The 19,172-nt window shown below is 40.0% G+C and overlaps 1 protein-coding gene across 3 annotated transcripts in view; it reads right to left on the bottom strand.

Moving 5' to 3' along the window:
* LOC120524977 (zinc finger protein with KRAB and SCAN domains 3-like) overlaps positions 1–10,835 on the bottom strand; it is a 40,475-nt gene extending 29,640 nt beyond the window's left edge. The window contains exons 1-2 of one of the 3 annotated variants that reach the window (XM_039746890.1): positions 9,877–10,835; positions 3,628–4,110 (exon numbers count right to left, since the gene is read on the bottom strand). In XM_039746890.1, coding sequence (XP_039602824.1) covers positions 3,628–4,110; positions 9,877–10,471 — 1,078 coding nt within the window. In that variant the 5' untranslated portion in view covers positions 10,472–10,835. The remainder of the gene's footprint in view (positions 1–3,627; positions 4,111–9,876) is intronic. The other 2 variants (XM_039746891.1, XM_039746889.1) reach the window with 2 other exon arrangements.
* Positions 10,836–19,172: the final 8,337 nt, after the last annotated feature.

The following is a 19,172-nucleotide window of genomic DNA, read 5'->3' as shown; positions in this document are numbered from 1 at the left end:
AAACCCTGGCTGTGTGGTGAATTTTCAGGAGGAAAAAAAGTGGGTAAACCCAGAAATTTAGCTCCGAATTACGCAAATGTTGCCACTCAACACTAATGTTGACAGAGAGAATAACCAGTATTTCCTGATTGTGGCAGTGATTTATGGAAATGATAATATGAAATCTATACTAATAAAAGGCAAAGCACTGACTGACTGACTGACTCACTAATTCTCCAACTTCCCGTGTAGGAGGAAGGCTGAAATTTGGCAGGCTCATTCCTTACAGCTTACTTACAAAAGTTAGGCAGGTTTCATTTCGAAATTCTACGCATAACGGTCATAACTGGAACCTACTTTTGTCCATATATACGGCCATAGCCTGCAACTCGGTTGCCGTGTGAGGCGGAGTTGCATCCCGCATCATCACGCCTTCCACGTAATTGAGTGCCTGCCCATATAAGGTAAATATTCGTGGGTGAAGGACTGTGCTTATGCAAATGAAGATGAGATGGTGACACGATGCCGCTACATATTCGCGGGTGAAGGACTGTGCTTAGCATATTCATAAGTGCAGCTACTGCGGAAACCCTCCGACGCTGAACAAGCCTTTGTACACATATCAATAGGAAAGCAAGGTGTAAAGCTTAAGTTTAAATTACGTTCATAGACACACTGCCGCTAAATATTCACAGGCAAATCCACAACTTAATACCGGGAATGCCTGTTAAACATCTTAGATTCACGAGTACCGATTTGGGTAATGAACACTTCGATGAATGAAACCTGTTGTCTTTACAATGGTTGACAAACACGGGAATATAACTTGAACACAACACATCCTCCAAATACGAACCTGATTGAAAGAAATAATGATAATCAAATCCTTGATGACAGCAATACTCATAACAGTGACAAAACAATTACATTGACAATCATGTTACGTTATTTCTAAAATGTTTCCTTTTCTTTTTCATAACTTCTTTAACACACTACTTCTCCGCTGCGAAGCACGGGTATTTTGCTAGTATATTAATTGCAGAGTCAGTCAGTCAGTGAGGTCTTTGCCTTTTATTAGTATAGATAAAGTACTTGTATAAAAATTGTAAACTAACTCACAAATAAACATGACTTTATCAGAGGAAGATCTTGCCAAGCATATTTGTTCCTTGTTTTATTTGGTCAGGCTACTAGGGTAATAGACATAAGGAAAGCATTTTTACTTTGATTTTCAAAAAAGTCTTTAATACAGTACCACCCCTAAGATTAATTTGGAAACTAGAAGCTAAAGGCATTAGAGGTAACCTGCAGGAAGCAAAACAAATCAAAAAGATCTGGGCAGACAGCTGGAAAATGCAGTTTAATATAGAAATGAGAACAATACTACATACAGGCAAAAGGAATGTTAATTATAAATGCAAGATGTGGGACACTGGGCCGGTTTCTTGATAACAAACAGAGGGGATGTTGTAGAGGTGGTACACTGCTACAAGTATTTGGGGGTGCACATCAGTGACAAGCTGGACTGGTCTTATAATACAGAGGAACTATATAAAAAAAATGGAAGAACAGGTTCTCTTTTCTTAGAAAATTGTGCTCCTTTTACATATTCTAGAACTCTGTGATGGCCCGTGTGATTTTCTACCCTATAGTGTGCTGTGGAGGATATCATCACTTCATGACAGGCCAACCAAACCAACAAGTTAAATAAAAAGGCAGGCTCAGTTACTGGATGCACTCTCAACCTGCAGGAGATAGTAGTGAAGGACAGAATGAATACAAAAATTACGTCCATGGTGAGCAAAATTGCATATCTTCTCTCTGATACACTAGCACTGAAGACTTTCAGTTAATGGATTATTCAGCAGAAGTGTGTAAAGAAATGCTATTGGGGTTCCATCATACCTATAGTAGTATATATCACTGTGACTGCTCTTTTAATCTTTAGCCAAGTCTGAATTTTTTTTTCTTTCTCGTCTTCCTTTCTTTTAGTTATTCAGGTGTGTTATCCAGAAGGAATGGTCCGAGCTACACAAAGATCAATACGCCCAGGTATGCAAATAATCACACTGCATGTCTCTTACATTTCAGACCACTATTAGCATCATTTTTTTATTATTCTCACATAAATGACAATAAAATAGATAACATTTGAATTACATATCAATTGTATTGATCACCAATATTCGGCAAAGTGTTTTTTTTACAGCGAATATGATGTATTTGCCGATAACCTTGTTCACTGAACATTTTCCTGTAAAATTTGCCTTGCAGGCAGCTTAGGCAGACAATTTATATATATATTAAAAAAAAGTTATATCTCTACACATATATAAAAAAAATCCAATGTCAGTCGGTATGTCAGTTCGCTTTTCATGAGAGAACTACTTAACGGATTTAAATCGGGTTTTTTTCTACAATTTGCTTATAGAAAATTTGCTAATTTTGCGACTTCTCTCAAAGGGCCAAGTATCATAGTTTGCCTGCAGGAGCAGTATGTTTGTGCTAATCTGAGACAGAGGCTGAGGGCAGGGAGACGTGTGACGTGAGGAATGGGGAGCCGGGTGGGCCCCTCCTCACTCACACGCCAGCCTCTGTTCGAATTGGTCTACTTTTGGGCACTTGCCTCCGCTTAGCTAGAGATACCTGTTGATTGATTTTAAAAGTTTGTCCTGTTTCACTACTCTGCAGGCGGAGCCACGGGGGACAGCTAGCAAGTTATATTATAAGCCATCCAAAAAGTTCATATTGTTGAGGAGGCTAACAAATGTTGAGGTAGGAACCACACCACAAGTGAATTTTAATTGCTGCCTTATTGAAAGTATCCTGACTATATGCATTATGGTTTGGTTAGGGTACCTGACTTTCCATGATTAGAAGCTCATCCAAAGGACTGTCCATATAGCTTCTAAAGTAATTATGGCTGACATTCCACAGCTTCACACCATCCACTGTACTTGATATCTGAGGAGAGCTGAATAAATCATCTCTGATGGCAGCAATCCAGCTCATCCGGCCCATTTCAGTTCTGCTTTCTGGGAAGTGCTACCAGAGCCTCATCACTTGCTCCACCTACTTTACAGACAGCTTCTTCCGTCAGGCCATAAGGTCAATGAACTCCCAGTAACCTGATCCTGCTTGCCCTGCACTGTGTACTGTATCCACCTGCTGGTTTATGTATTATTGTACTGTATGTTACTTTTTTTTAACTTGTTATTTACATTATTGATTTATTTATATTATCTAACTATTGCTGCTCTTATTTACTGTATTTAGTTATAAATCACCACAACTGTGGCACATTAATTGCACAATGCTCTTGCAGTGTATGTGAAAATAAAGATCTCCAATCTAATCTCAAATCAAAATTAGTTCAGGTCCTCCTTCCCCTCTGACTTCAATGCATTTTGTGGAGTTTAGCAAAGTTCCTCAATATTTCTGTGATTTTGTCAAACTCACAGTGATGTGAAGCCCACATTACATAATAATTGATAAAGGGCTTGAGCTTGATACTATCCATATTATTAATTGATAATATGAATGTTACAAATTATGGAATGGTTTAAGTTATTCTAGTATTTTGTCTTATATGTTATGAGCAATAAAAACACAACTTGGATGGAACTGGAAAATATTTGGGGCACTTACATGTTCCACTGCTGGTTGATGGAATCATGTTGTCTATCATTAATGCACTTGATGGATCTTCCTCGGTTCTCTCTCTAATGTGATGATATGTACTTTCCATGCTAGGTGACCGCAGGCACGTAATAGTTGAATTTCCATTTTGGATTGCTGAGCTCATTCCTGTGAAAGGCGGCTCTAGATCCAAGAGTTCTTTTTTAATGTGGACAGTTTCAAGGTCACTTGCCTCCTCTTTAATGCACATTGACTCTAGTTTCTGTGGCTTTGTGTCAGAGGGAATGGATTCTGGATTCAAAAATTCTTTTTTAATGCGATTACATTCAGTTTCTTTACTTTGATTGGAATTCAGTTCATCGTCATAAGTGCTTAGCTCAGTAATTTGATTTAAATTCCGCTGACAGTGATGATCAGAAACATCTCCTGGAATGCACAATGATGACAAATTAAGTGTCTGTTGTGTGGGGGATCTGCCTCCTCCTCCAGTACCTGAAAAGTAAAAAAGTATTAGAATAATAATACATGTTTCAACCTTTATCAAAAGATGTCATTCAATTAACTATATATTGTGATTATTTATTGTATCTCATTTAGAAAAAAAAAACTAAACATAATCTCTAATCCACTTCAGGGGTTGTATGGGGCCAGAAATTAAACTTACAGTGCCAGATGCAAGGTAAAAAATTGTCCACTTATGCACACTTACATGGATACAGAGATTATTTGGAATCTCCAGTTTTCATCAAACATCTTTGAAAACTTGGGAGAAAAAACAATGCCCAGATGAAAACCATCACAAACAACAATAAAACATTCAGACTCCATATGTGCAGGGAACTGTATGAGATTACATTCACATCAATGACAAAGCTGTGATGAATCCAGATTTTGTCTGGTTGTGCACATTTGAAAGAGGCATCCGCTAACTGGTTACATTCATTATGTATAAGGCCCTACATCAGTAATCATGGTGTGGGGGGCAATCAGCTATAGTGATCATTCACTCTCAGGTTTTATGGAGAGATTATTAACCTGTGCCACAAATATTGGGAACACCAGTTGCCCAGTAAAATGGGAGATGCGTTCTTCTAGCAAGACAATACCACCCCACATTCTTCCCGTGCTACTCCACGTGCTCTAGAGGTCGTTTGTCAACTCACCTGGCCGATACACACACACTGGACTTTCTCCTAACTGAATCTGAATGTGACTGGACTGGATGCTGTTTCATGGACACAGATAAAGGTGCTGAACCTTGACCTGCTGCGTTTCCAGGATGAAAGGGCATGAACTGACTGTACAAGTGTGCATTCATCATTTGCTTGGTCATTTGCATGCCACTGCACCGTCCCATATTGCAGCACCCAATACTAAGGTAACACCCTGTGTACCAAATACGCCACATCAGCTTGCATAAGATCATGTTCTACACACACTCAGATGATTCTCCAGCCTGAGCCTTAGTTTGTGATGTGACACCTACAGGGTTTTGTTTTTTAACTTTTCACTAGTGTATACAGTATGATGCTGTTGTATTTATTGTGTCTTTCATTAGCATTGCATTATTGTCAGTATTCTAAAGAGATACACAAGCATGTCATTGTACAAGGGACACAGGACAGTAAATTTCTAACTTAAATGGAATGCACTAAATAGTGATTGTTACAAGTTATTTTTATATTACTATAAGGCATACTGTATTTCATAACAAAGACGATAAATACACCAAATGACTTCAAAATGTTACTTCACATTTATGAAATTTTAGTCCAAGAGCTCAAACTCTCATTACAACTTGGCTCGTTTGTCTTTTCTCAGTGTGCCTTGCCTTTAACACATTTTGGGGCACCGTCACCTTAATTAGCTTGCTTCCATCTCTGAGGAGTAGGAGTTCTGCTCTGAGGATTTCCTGCATTGCCAAGCTCTTCAGCATGTTTTTTTATTGTATGAAGAGATATCCTTGTTTATATGTACAGTAGTTGATTACTTTTTGTTTAACCTGCTACTGACAAAACAGGCACTGCACTAGTTATATGAAACCATTTACATTTTAACCTTGAAGTTAAGTAATAATTTAATAAGTAATAATTTCATTTATATAGTGATTTTTCTAATCTACTTACATTGAAAATATTACATTTATTTTTATTATAATTATCTGATGCTCCAACAATGATGGATGGATTAAAAGGCAGAAGTCTGCATGACCATCATCATCAAGCCCTTCCGTGAGAACCCTAAATCCAAAGAGGACTTTTCATTTATGTGAGGTAGAATTCCCAGAGGGGACTGGGCGGTCTCATGGTCTGGAATCCCTACAGATTTTATTTTTTTCTCCAGCCGTCTGGAGTTTTTTTGTTTTTCTGTCCCCCCTGGCCATTGAACCTTACTCTTATTCGATGTTAATTAATGTTGATTTATTTTGTTTTATAATTGTGTCTTTCATTTTTCTATTCTTTAATATGTAAAGCACTTTGAGCTACTGTTTGTATGAAAATGTGCTATATAAATAAATGTTGTTGTTGTTGTTACATTATGTACCAAAAATCTGGAACAATGTACAGTACTGATAAAGATATGCCAGGCTAATACCATGGAACATTTGAAAAAAAAAAAAAACTCTAAAAACCCACTTTTTCAATGTGTTTATTTCATAGCAGTATATTAATTGTACTTATAAAAATTATATATACACACCAACATCATATTCTTCATGAATCTTTAATCATTCTCCGATTTCTTTACTGAATTTCATCACCTGATCAAAGTACAAATTGTAATGTCGGAACTGCCGAAGAGACCCACTGATTCAAATGTCTCAGAATGAAGATTAGAAAACAATGAAAAATTACTTAAGAACATTTATGCAAGGTAGAATTGGCCATGGAACCTATACAGATTTTTTTTTTCTCCAGTATTGTTCCCATGAAGTTTTATTTTTGTGGTCTACCAACCATCTGACTATCAACAGAGATATGAAAATATAATCAAGAACTCGGCTTCATCTGTTTCTTGTAGATCTGTGTTATATGCTTATTCATTTACTCTTATTTACTTTATTGGGTATGCCATTTATTTTATTGATTTTATTACCTGTTTCTATTTTTTTTTTTTTATTCTTGAAAGTTTTTCCTTACACTTCTTGCAAAGCATTATGAGCTATACCCTTTGTATAAAAACATGCTCTAGAAATACAAATGTTGTTGTTGTAATGGGGAACCATTCTAATCACCACCAATGTGCATGTGTATGATGTGATGGCAGCCATTCTTGCACAGTACACTGGTGCTATTAGCTAACATTAGCTATTAGGGATGCCTAGAGAGGCAGAATGGAGAAGGATATGGTGGTCAATTTAGCTGGGACATCAAGACACATGCTACCCTTTTTTGAAAGATGCCCTGGGATCTCTTATGTTCACAGAGTGTCAGGACCTAAATTTTACATCTCATGTGAAGTACAGCTCAAATTTTTACTCACAGTGTTCCCGTCACTGCAATGGAGCACTGGGATCCACACACTAACAAGGTAAAGCACTCCTAGCTGGCCTCACCAACACCTCTTCTAGTAGCAACCCAAGTTTTTCCTAGATTGTCTCCTATCCAAGTATTGACTGGGTCCAAACATGCTTAGCTAGGTGTATGGCTGCTGGAAGTAAAGCCACCTTTCTGATAATGCATAGTTTAAGAGGGGCGATATGACATAAATCATTACATTGCATTGTAACATCTACTTAATCCAATAAAGAGTCATTGGTTGCAGGAGCCCATCTCACTTGCAGTAGGGGTAAAGCAAGACAGTGTGCCATCCCATCAAAGCAGTGTGGCTTGTCATAGATGTGTTTGCGATGGGTCACAGCGACTATGTAGTAAAATGGCCTGAGTTAGTCCAAATGCAAATTCTGTTGCAAGCGATTCACTGCCTACTATTTACTACTATTGACTGCAGTAGTGTATGCATCCCAAAAACGCCATTGACACCTCATAGAGAGCTTTCATTTCTATAGTAAGAAAATAATAAATGTTCCTCATGACACCAACAAAATGAAATGATTAACAGTGAACACAATTACAAGAAAGGAGGAAAGAGAAGACAATTACAGACAAGCTTGTGAAGTGAAGGGACCACAGCACTAGTATGAAATGTCAGAATGTAAAGAACTGCAGAGGCTCAACGATATGATGATTTTTGGGTGTGTGTGTGTGTGTGTATATATATTCTGTTTCAGTGGTCATGTACAACTACACAGTGCCACATTGCAACTTGATGTTATGGCATACTGTACATTGAATCCAAACTGTAACCGAGGGAGCAAAGAACATTTGTATTAAGCTTAATGCACTTCAGTAAGGACAAATTCCTTTTCTTAACACTATTTTAAAGTAATTAGATAAATGTCAGTCTATTGGTAGTGTGCAGAATGTGTTTGTCAAACCGTTGAAAACTATAAGAACACCAGGAACTATCAAAAATGTCACACAGGCTGTAAAGCTGACTTTGGCATTCAGCACAGTTATCACAGTACAACACTAAACATTTAAGAATGGCCTGAATTGTTCAGAAAGATTTATCCTACCAGCTACATAAAACACAAATAGCTAAATTATTCCTAAAAATCTGTGCACTATGTGACTCAACCTTTTGTACTTAGTTTTTTGAATTGTTAAATGAAAACTAGGATATAGTGAATGATTTGTGAATTAATTTAGAAAATGAACTAGCTGTGCTACGTGTCTTAGACGGGTTGAACTCTAAGTAAGCAACATAGAATCTCAGTGTACTCACCAAGAACGTTTGCAGTGCACCATTTACTGGAATGTATTTTGTAATGCAAGCTGTAATAACATGCATTGCATTTTTAACTCCAACAGATAGCACATCATAAACATTAGCACCGCTTTTACGAATTTCACACCAAATTCACCTTAATAAATGGACAAGTGTCTGTGTAACAGTCCAATTGTAGTGTCTGTTATATGCCACTTGGTGCGCTGCCCATTTAAGATAGTTTGAAACCCAAGTATTCAACATAGACCTCAGTGTATCTTTTGTAGTGCACCATCTATTGGAATGTATTTTGCAATGCACAGTATGTAGTAAAAAATTAACATGTCATTCCAACAGATGGTACATCCCAAATACTTGTAGTATTAAAATGCATTACTACAGATACTTATGATACACCATCTGTTGGAATGATAAATGCAATGCAAATGTTTCTGTTATATGTCAGTTTGTATGAAATACAAGACACACAGACACTCATCCTTTTACTAAGGTGGAGGATTTGGTATGGAGTCCTCAAAAGCAGTGTGTTTGTGATGCGTCATCTGTTGCAACTGGACGGAGAGACAGACAATTATCCTTTTATTAAGGTGGAGGATTTGGTATGGGATTCCTAAAAATCAATGCTAATGCTTCTGATACACCATCTGTTAGAATGAAAAATGCAACACACTTTATTGCTATATGTATTACAAAATATTCAAATGGTGCACTACCAACATTAACACTAAATACCCTGACGTATAATTTGATGATTTAGATTTAAACTCTTCTTAGATGGATAGCGCAGTCGCATATAACAGACACACAGATATACAGACACTTGTCTTTTTATTAGGGTGGAATGATGGTGGAACACATTTGGAAAAACGCAGAGATGTTATTTAAGATTAGGTACATAAATGGTTTTGATTCATTATTTTGACTACAGTACCATTCATACTGCCCTTTCAAAAATCATCATAACCTTGTGCTGCTCCATTACGAAGAAAATTCTTTCAGCTTAAACTTTACACTAAGCATTTACACTGGCGCTAATATACTGTACATCACAATTCTATTCACTGTTTTGAATAACGTTTTTTTTATTAACAGTATGTTGGCTTTCTGCTTTTCTGTTTTAGTAATATTTAAGTGAGAAACATGCTTGAATGGAGACAAAAACGTTTATCATTTTTTAATATATAACCATTATGCCATTTTTATTTTTATCGGTCTATTGTCATTAGGGGAATAATCATCTTCTTGGGTCCCAGTGCGGTACCGATATTCTTATTTGGGTAGTTAGAATTAAAAAGTTTAAGAACTCCTGCATCAGGGGCTCACTAAGCACACACCCACACGCAACCAAATCTGCACATCTTTTAGAACATGACCCCTTTTAAAAAAAAAATACAGTGTAGGAAAAAAAATGTTCAATAATCATTTCATGAAAAACATCAGCTCGCATAAAGAAACCATATACTGTACCTTTAATGGCTCTGCCCCATTCATCGATGCATGCTGCTACTATCTGCTCAGAGTCCTGCACTCTAATGTCCAGCTCCTGGTTGGAATCCGTAAGATCCTCAAAGTCACTCACTTTCCCCTCCTGGATTTCTTTTTCCGTGGATCTACCAAAACCTGAAGGACTGGACACCGGTGAATCCAGGCAGATGGTCTCGTCCACTCCGGCTGAGTCCGCGTCTACCTCGTCACTGAAAACAGACACTGTTGTTTCGGCAGGACTCAGTTTGGGGTTTTGCTCTGAAAAAGGCTGTAAAGGAAGGGCCCCATCTCTGCTGTTGCTACACCTCGAATTGTGGTTCCCAGGTGCCGACCTCTCCTTGTGCTGCCGTGCAGCCTTCAGTTCGTTCTCGGAGATCTCCAGTCGCAGTCTCAGGTTTTCGTTCTCCTGCTCCTTTTCTGCCAGCTGGATGCGAAAGTCGGCGAACTTTCCACCGACCAATTTGGTGATCTCCAAGACCACGATCTCCACGGCGCCCTTCACGGCGTGCTCGATAGTGGAGGCCAGCTCGTCTTTAAAGAACGACGCCGACAGGCTTATGTCCAGGCGCTGTTTCATTTCCCTTATGCCCTGTCAAAGCTGTTTTCAAAACGTCGCCTAATCTCCGCTCAGCTGAAACCCGCTATTTGCATTCATGCCAAACAAGCTGGTGCTGGGTTTGTGTTTGCAGCATTCAGCACTGAAGAAGTGTAGCCGACTACAAATGGAGCTGTGGAGTACGCTTTAGCTTCATGGGGATACACGCCCACGGGCCTTAAACACAATCAATCGTTCATTACAAAACGGTAAAATAATATCGGATTTTAAAACGCTTTGTTAATTGTCCTCTGTCACAAATCTCAACCACCACACGTAAATATCCGCAAACAACACGTTCCCTTCAAGACGAAGACAAAATTGCATCCACCAAACAAATTTGCTGCTATCTCCCTCTAGTGGAACCTCCGAAATCCTGCGTTTCAAATGTATAGTTAGCATGAGATACATCTCAAGAAAAATACGGTATAACAAGTTTCATCTTAGGGTACAGATAAGAAAACAGTACTCCACAACTGAGCACATCATTTTTAATGTTAGTTATGTAACTCATTGTAATTGTTCTTTAAGGTATTATATTTAGATATAGCGAATATATATGTAGGCTGATTCAAATCCAGGGCCTGCTATGACATTCCCAATTGACATTTGTTGCTTAGTGCCTGACAAACTTCATCATATGTTACAGATAAGAACACATCACTCCACACTGAGCACATCAGGTATGTGTCAAGCCCATTACTCTTTTTATTAAGGTCTTACATTTAGATATAGTGAATTCACCTGTAAGCAGATTTAAGTATTGGTCCCTACTATGGCCAAATTAACATTTAGAGATAAATGAAAATTAATTGTAAAATATCCTGAATTGCATTTTAAGATATTCTAAAATCACTTTTTTTTTTAAATATAGCACTCTTCACTGAGTACAGGTTTAGGGCACAATGACAAATGTTCTAAATATCTGATTATGTGTACAGTTTTTCGTATCTTAAAAGTATTTCAAATATTTTGAGTATCCACCTCTAACACCTCTAAATCATCACTGTTGCAGCCAATGGGTTATAGCAATCACAACATTAGTTAAATGGAGACCATCAGTCTGATGTTTCAGTTAATTGTAGTATAAATGATCCTGATAGCTTAAGGACCTGAAGCGAATTGCGAAAAGTCGTGCTAGTGGACAATGGCGGGTAGTAACCCCCCTCTGTAGAAAAGACAAAGTACCGCCACAATAATCCTACCTGGACACCTAAGAGAACAACACTTCCAGGTCCCTTTCTCTCCTCTGGTCCCCAAATGATGACGTCTACTACCCATCCACCACCGTGCCATCCCAGCATTCCACGTTCTTAATTTCCGGTCCGGCTCTTTAAAATGTCCGTCCATTTGATGATTTGTAACAATTATTTTGACCTTTTTGCTTTACAGTATACAGGGCTAAACACCCCTAATCTTTATGCGAGTTTGTCCTTATTCTACAATATATATACAGTATATAATAAAGCAACACATCCTCTCCAAGGCACACTAACACTGAGGACTTTCAGACAACAAATTATTCATCAGATGTGTGTCAAGGAACACTACTGGAGCTCCTTTATGCCAACAGCAATATGCTTGTATAATGCCTCACTGGGACTGGGACTGCCAAGTCAGAAGTTTTCTTTTCTTTCTTATAAAAATTTTCTTCTTTTTGGCCATTCTAGTGTGTGTTCAAACCATAGTATATACTGTGATGGAAACCAGGGCGCCAGTGAGCCCCAAATCCCAAACATGACCACACAAGCACACCCCCAGGTTCAAATAATGGATGGTTTATTTACTACAATATCTCTAAAAATAGCAAAAGCACAGGTTTTCTCTCTTCACAATCACCACACAATCCCTCTCCTTTCACCTTCCTCCCAGCTCCAACTCAACTAGACAAGGGAGTGCAGTCTATTTTCTTGAGGGAGAACCTGGGAGTACTTCCAGTGCCAGGGCTACTGCTGTATAGAATTACTTCTAGATCATACGAAAGTCCTGTATTCTGGGGAGCACATCTTCCTGCAGTGCCCCCTTGTTGTACCCACAGACCCCAGGAGGGCTGTGTTGCAGGAATACAACCACCGCCATTCCCTGCTGGTTCCTGAATAGGCGCCAATATGGAGGGCTGCTGCCATCTAGCTTCTGGAGAGATTAAACATTCCTCTGAGACATTCCTTCCCTGTCCTCTACTTTTGTCCCAGCCAGGGAGAGTCTTAACCACATGCCTGGTTAGGGCATCTGTCCATTTGCTTGCGGCTTCCCATTCAGGTAAGGAGTTGCCCCCTCTATTGTCCGGGATGTTCGTCCATCTACTTGGGTTGGGTAAGTCACCTTTCTCACTCTCAGTCGGGATGCCTGTCCTCCAGTTGTGGATCCCATGCAGGTAAGGAACTTTTCCTTTTTCCTGATAGAGATGCCCATCCATCCCATGTGGCACTCACTATATATATTCATATGCATTGTGGAGACTGGCCCAGACACAGACAGGCGAACACCTAGACACACGTTTATTCATATTTACAGTGCACGCAACCCAGTACCCCGTACCAAACACCCTCAGTCCAGGCCTCTCTCAATGCCTTTCTCTCTCTTCCTCTTCCACCTGACTCCAGCCATCAAATGGAGGGAGGCGACCCCTTTTATCTTCACCTGGACGTGCTCCAGGTGCCTCCCAGTGAACATCTGCCAGCACTCCCTGGTGTTGTGGAAATGTTGGCTGTGCACCTCGAAGCACTCCGGGTGTCCCTGGTCTTCGTCCCTCCAGCACTTCCGCCACACCCTGGCGGTGACCACGGGCTCCTTTAAGGTTGAGCTTCGATGCTCCTTTCCCGTGGTCCCCATAGCCACCAAGGCAGTCACCCTCTCGTGGTCCGGAGGAGGCAAAATTCCTCTTCTGGTCCTTCCAGGCATCCCAGCTGGGTACCACCACCAGCCGCTCGCCACAGTGCCCTATCACCAGCTGAGACCCACAGCATTTAGACACATATAAATTGTCAGGACAACATACTGAAGATCAAACTGAGCATCAGACAGAGGAAGAAAGTGCAAGAAAGGCTCGTCTGAGTATTTCGGAAACTGATGATCTACTGGGATTTTCATGCAAAACCATCTCTAGAGTTTACAGAGCATGGTCCAAGAATGCGAAAATATGCAGTGTCTGGTTGAAAATGCCTTGTTGTTGCCAGAGGTTAGAGGAAAATGGCCAGATTGCTTTGAGCTGATAGAAAGGTAATGTTAACTCAGATTACCACTCATTTCAACTAATATATGCAGAAGAGCATCTCTGAACCCACAACACAAGAACCTTGAAACAGATGGGCTACAGCATCAGGAAACCACACCGGGCACTACTCAACTGAGGCTATAATTTGCATGGGCTCACCAAAACTGAAGAATAGAAGACTGGAAAAACATTGCCTGGTCTGACAAGTCGCAATTTCTGCTGCAACATTTGGATGATGGGGTCAGAATTTGGCGTGAACATTGTGAAAGCATGGATCCATCCTGCCTTGTATGAACAGTTCAGGCTGATCTTGGTGGTGGGGATATTTTCTTGGAATGCTTTGGGCCTCTTAGTACCAACTGAGCATCGTTTAAATCCCACAGCCTACCTGAGTATTGTTGCTGAGCATGTCCATCGCTTTATGACCGCAATGTGCCCATCTTCTGATGGCTGCTTCTACCGGTAGCAGAAAAATGTGCTATGTCACAAAGCTCAGATCATCTCAGACTGGTTTCTTGAACATGACAATGAGTTCACTGTACTCAAAAGCCCACAGTCACCAAATCTCAATCCAAAAGAGTACCTTTGTCATGTGGTGGAACAAGAGATTGCATAATGGATGTGCAGCCAACAAAACTGCAGTAACTGCATGATGCTATCATGTCAATATGGACCATAATCCCTGAGGAATGTATCCAGCACCTTGTTGAATCTATGCCTCAAAGAATTATGGCAGTTCTAAGGCCTATGTCTATGTATGTATGTATGTATGTTTTTATTTATTTGAGAGCTTCTGTAAAAAGCCAAATTTCCCACTGGGGAAATAAAGTTCTGTCTATCTATCTGCAGTATTTTAAACTGAAGAGGTTCCAATCCTTCAATCCCTCCTCACAACTCATACTGTATGTCTCATTTCTGAATCAGCCTATTTGCTCTTCTCTGGGCTTTTTCTTTTCTTATTTGTAAATGGAGACCAAAACTGAACACAGTACTTCAGCTGAGGGCTCACCAGTGTGGTTTATAACTTAAGCATAACCTTCCTTAACTTGTACTCCACACATTGTGATATATATCCTAACATCCTATTAGCCTTTTTGATAGCTTCTGTGCGTTTTCTGAATGTATATAGTCATGAGTCCACTATGATTCCCAAGTCCTTCTCTTACGGTGTACTTTCAAGTTTCAGTACTCCCACTGTGTTTTCAAATCTAACAGTACTACTTCCCTACGTGTAATAAGTTACATTTACTTACATTATAAATTCCATCTGCCACTAATCTGCCCAAGTCTCTGTGCCATCCAAATTCATCTGTAACAATTTATCTGATTCTATATTATCTCCCCCCTTTCACCTACTTCAAGTTTATCTGCAAACTGAACTAATTTAATGATTATATCCTTTTCACGGTGGCGCAGTGGTAGCGCTGCTGCCTCGCAGTTAGGAGACCCGGGTTTGCTTCCCGGGTCCTCTCTGTGTGGAGTTTGCATGTTCTCCCCGTGTCTGCGTGGGTTTCCTCCGGGCGCTCCAGTTTCCTCCCACAGTCCAAAGACATGCAGGTTAGGTGCATTGGCAATCCTAAATTGTCCCTAGTATTTGCTTGGTGTGTGTGTGTGTGTGCCCTGTGGTGGGCTAGCGCCCTACCCGGGATTTGTTCCTGCCTTGTGCCCTGTGTTGGCTGGGATTGGCTCCAGCAGACCACCGTGACCCTGTGTTAGGATTTAGCGGGTTGGATAATGACTGACTGACTATCCTTTTCCAGATGATTTATTAAAAAGAGTGGTGGCCACAGCAATGATCCCTGCTGAATACATATATCATCTAATTCTGAAAAGGTTCCTCTCACCATAAACCTTTGCTACCTGTGTTTGAGCCAATTTTATTCCCACCCAAAGACTGTGTCATGAATTTCCACTTCTTTAAGTCTGATCACTAACTTTCATCTGGTATGTTATCAAAAGCCTTCTGAAAACCAAGATAAATATAATCATATATACTTCTTTTATTGTCTTATTTTGTTGCTTCCACATTAAATTCCACTATGTTAGTGAAACAACCCTCCCAAATCCCACACTGACTGTTTAATAAAATGTCTATTCTTGACATGTGCTGCTAACTCTTTTCTCAATATTTACTTAAATTAAGTCTAGTGGTGCAACGGATCAAAAACTCTCACGGTTCGGATCGGATCACGGTTTTAAGTCACGGATCGGATCAATTTTCATATCAGCAAAAAAAAAAGACAGGACAAATTTAACTCTCCATTTATTTAGTTAAGTATTTTTTGCCCATTAAAAAACATTCAACTCAAGACTCATTCCACTCAATTATATAAATACAAATTAAGGTGCAATATAGGGCATGATAACTATTTCCTTTAATGTGGACACAATCAAAAACTTTAAATACAATTTAAGGCATCATTGCTTCTTACTTTGAACATGGAGAGAGAAATAAAAACTAGCTTATGTCCACATCATCAAAAAAGAAGAAAGAAAGCAAAGCAGACCTGAGCTTATAATTTCATTTTTTTTTCAAAAACATGAGGATGTCTACATTTTCTGGGTAAAGTGTAGATCTCTTTGCTGTAACTATGTCCCCTGTTAGGCACTGAAGTGCCAGTACAGGGCTTCGTATCTCCCACTCCGCTGTGATGTAATGAGCGGTCACGGTCACATAGCTTTCTGTTGCCCTGGAGATCCACCCGTCTGTATTTAGGGCCACAGAAGATGCCTGGGACAGTTCAGCCATAACTTTTGACTTTTCCTGCTCATACATACTTGGGACGATATTGTCACTGAAGTGAGTGCGCGACGGATTATCATAGCGTGGCTCAAGCACGTGCATCATTGTTTAAACCCCTTGTTTTGCACAACGGAATATGTCCTCATGTCTGCAGCAACAAACACCCCAATAGCTTTTGTAATAGCTTTAGCCCGGTCTGATTGGGCAGCAAAGGGCTGCTTAAATGCCGCGGATATCTTTGGTTGTTGCGCTGCCATCGTCTTGGGTTCTGTCACATCAGGGTGTTGTCGTTTTAAATAAGTGGCCATGCTCGACGTGTTGCCAGTCTCACAGGACTATTATCCACCACCCTTTTCCCATCAACATATTTAAGAGGGAAGCCGAAATGCTCCCACACATGAGACTTATATGATGCCGGAGGTTTGCCGAGCTCCTCTGCTTGAACTGCTACCACTGGCCATGAGCACGCGTATAAAGCAGCAAACCGGACAAAAGTCGAGCGAAAATGCGCCAGAGAGGTTGAGTTAGTGCGCGAGAGAAGTTTAATTGCAGTTCAGTGCGCGAGAGCTACCGAGTTAGCGCAAGCGAGGTTGAGAGAGTGCGCACAATACAGTGGAACTTTTTTTTTCTCGGATCTTCGGATCACGTGCGTACCGAACCGTGGACAGGAATCGGTTCGATCACGGATCAATAGTGATCCGTTGCACCACTAATTAAGTCACCTGTGATACACTTTATGCTTGCTAGCCTAAAGCAAAACTCTTCTTGCTATATCCATCCATCCATTTGCCAACCCGCTGAATCCAAACACAGGGTCACGGGGGTCTGCTGGAGCCAATCCCAGCCAACACAGGGCACAAGGCAGGAACCAATCCTTGGCAGGGTGCCAACCCACCGCAGGACACACACAAACACACCCGCACACCAAGCACACACTAGGGCCAATTTAGAATCGCCAATCCACCTAACCTGCATGTCTTTGGACCGGAGCGCCCGGAGGAAACCCACGCAGACACGGGGAGAACATGCAGGTCTCCTAACTACGAGGCAGCAGCGCTACCACTGCGCCACCGTGCCGCCCCTTCTTCCTATAGAATTTTCTTTATAAAACAGTGGTAGTCTTAAACATTAAATTAGCTTGTTGATAATTTAAACATAATTTTTTTAAAAGATAATTTATGTAAGAACTTTTAAAAGTATAATTGCAACGTTTAGTGCATGGCTTGGTTTGGATGAAAATTATTTTATAAGCAGGTGGAACTAACGCAGCCAAAGGACAGTTGGAAAAACCAAACAAAGTCATTTCATGTTACTGACTGAGACAGGATCACAGGAACTTATTAAGCAAATTTTAATGCAGACTCTTCATTTTTTGCCTGAGGAGCATATCTCACTATGAAGAACTTTATAATTTGGAAAAAATAGTTCTTGGATACTTTAAATTAAGAGCAGAAGGTGTGAAGATAAGTCAGTATGAGAATCTTCCAGCACTTTTTGGGAATTCTTGAAATAATAGAGAAAACAAAGTGAAACAGTCTCAATAATTTCTAACTAAACTTTGGCGCAGCCTACCATGCCTGTTTCTTTTTTAATTAATTAATTGCAAACAACTGGATGAACAACGACAAGAATTAAGGAGGAACATTCCTCATTCTTTCAGCAAACAGCTACAATACACTGCCACCTAGTGACGAGATAAACCGTAACTGCTAAACTATATACAGTATGTTGAAGTTGTGGCATCAAGCAGGTGTTATCTTATTCCAATACCACTCACTCAACAATTATCCTTTATATCAGTCCCATTCTGGATCTTAGCTCAAGAAATATGTTCCCTTTGAGTAGCTTTGTCATAGCATCTGCAATCACTCTATCAGTCTCACAATATGAAAACAGGTACAATCGCTTTTCGTTGTAATAAATCATGAATGTAATGGTGCCTGACATCAATACACTTTGTCCTTGCATTGATCTCTTTACTGGTTGCAAGCTTAATGCATTCTTGATTGTCCTCATATAAGACTGCAGGATGGGACATCCTCTCTCCAAGATCTTCTAGTAACTGGCGCAGCCAAACAACGTCTTGACTGACATAGGCAGCTGAGATGTAATCTGCCTCTGCAGAAGACTAAAGCCACTGAAATTTGCTTGCTGCTGGACCAGGATATAAGACTTGCAAGTACTAGATCTGCGAGTGTTGAGGTCATCTGCCCACATAGGTGAGTCCAGATATCCTATGAGGTTGATATTACCAAATGCAGAGATTTTTTATCTCAGGTCTTTTGTTTGCTTGAGATATGTCATGACTCTCTTGATTGAGTTCCAGTCTCTTTGACGGGGTTTACTTGCGCGTCTGCAGTGTAGCGACAGTGTAGTTGCGATGTTTGGATGCCTGATGTTTGCAATATACAGAAGTACCCCCACTGCTTGTCTGTACTGTTCATTAGTACATTTAAGGGTTCCAATTTTTGATACACTGTGTGCATGGGTGTGCTGTCCTCTTCACGTTGTATGTTGATTCCTAAGTAATAAATCATGTCTCCAAGGTCTTTAATATCAAAGTGCTGGTTGAGTACTGCAGTTAACTTTGCACACCTTTTTGTGAGCTATAATTAAATCATCCACATTCTTCATCTATACATTTAGAGTATAAACATGAAGCAGCTTTGCTTCGTGTGAATCCTTCATCTAGGAGAACTTTGTTTGTTTTTGAGTTCCACGCCAGA

This window comes from Polypterus senegalus, chromosome 3 (assembly GCF_016835505.1).
Source record: "Polypterus senegalus isolate Bchr_013 chromosome 3, ASM1683550v1, whole genome shotgun sequence".
Classification (NCBI taxonomy): Eukaryota; Metazoa; Chordata; class Cladistia; order Polypteriformes; family Polypteridae; genus Polypterus; species Polypterus senegalus.
The sequence above is the reverse complement of the archived record's forward strand: the minus strand, read 5'-3'. Positions and strand labels throughout refer to the sequence as shown.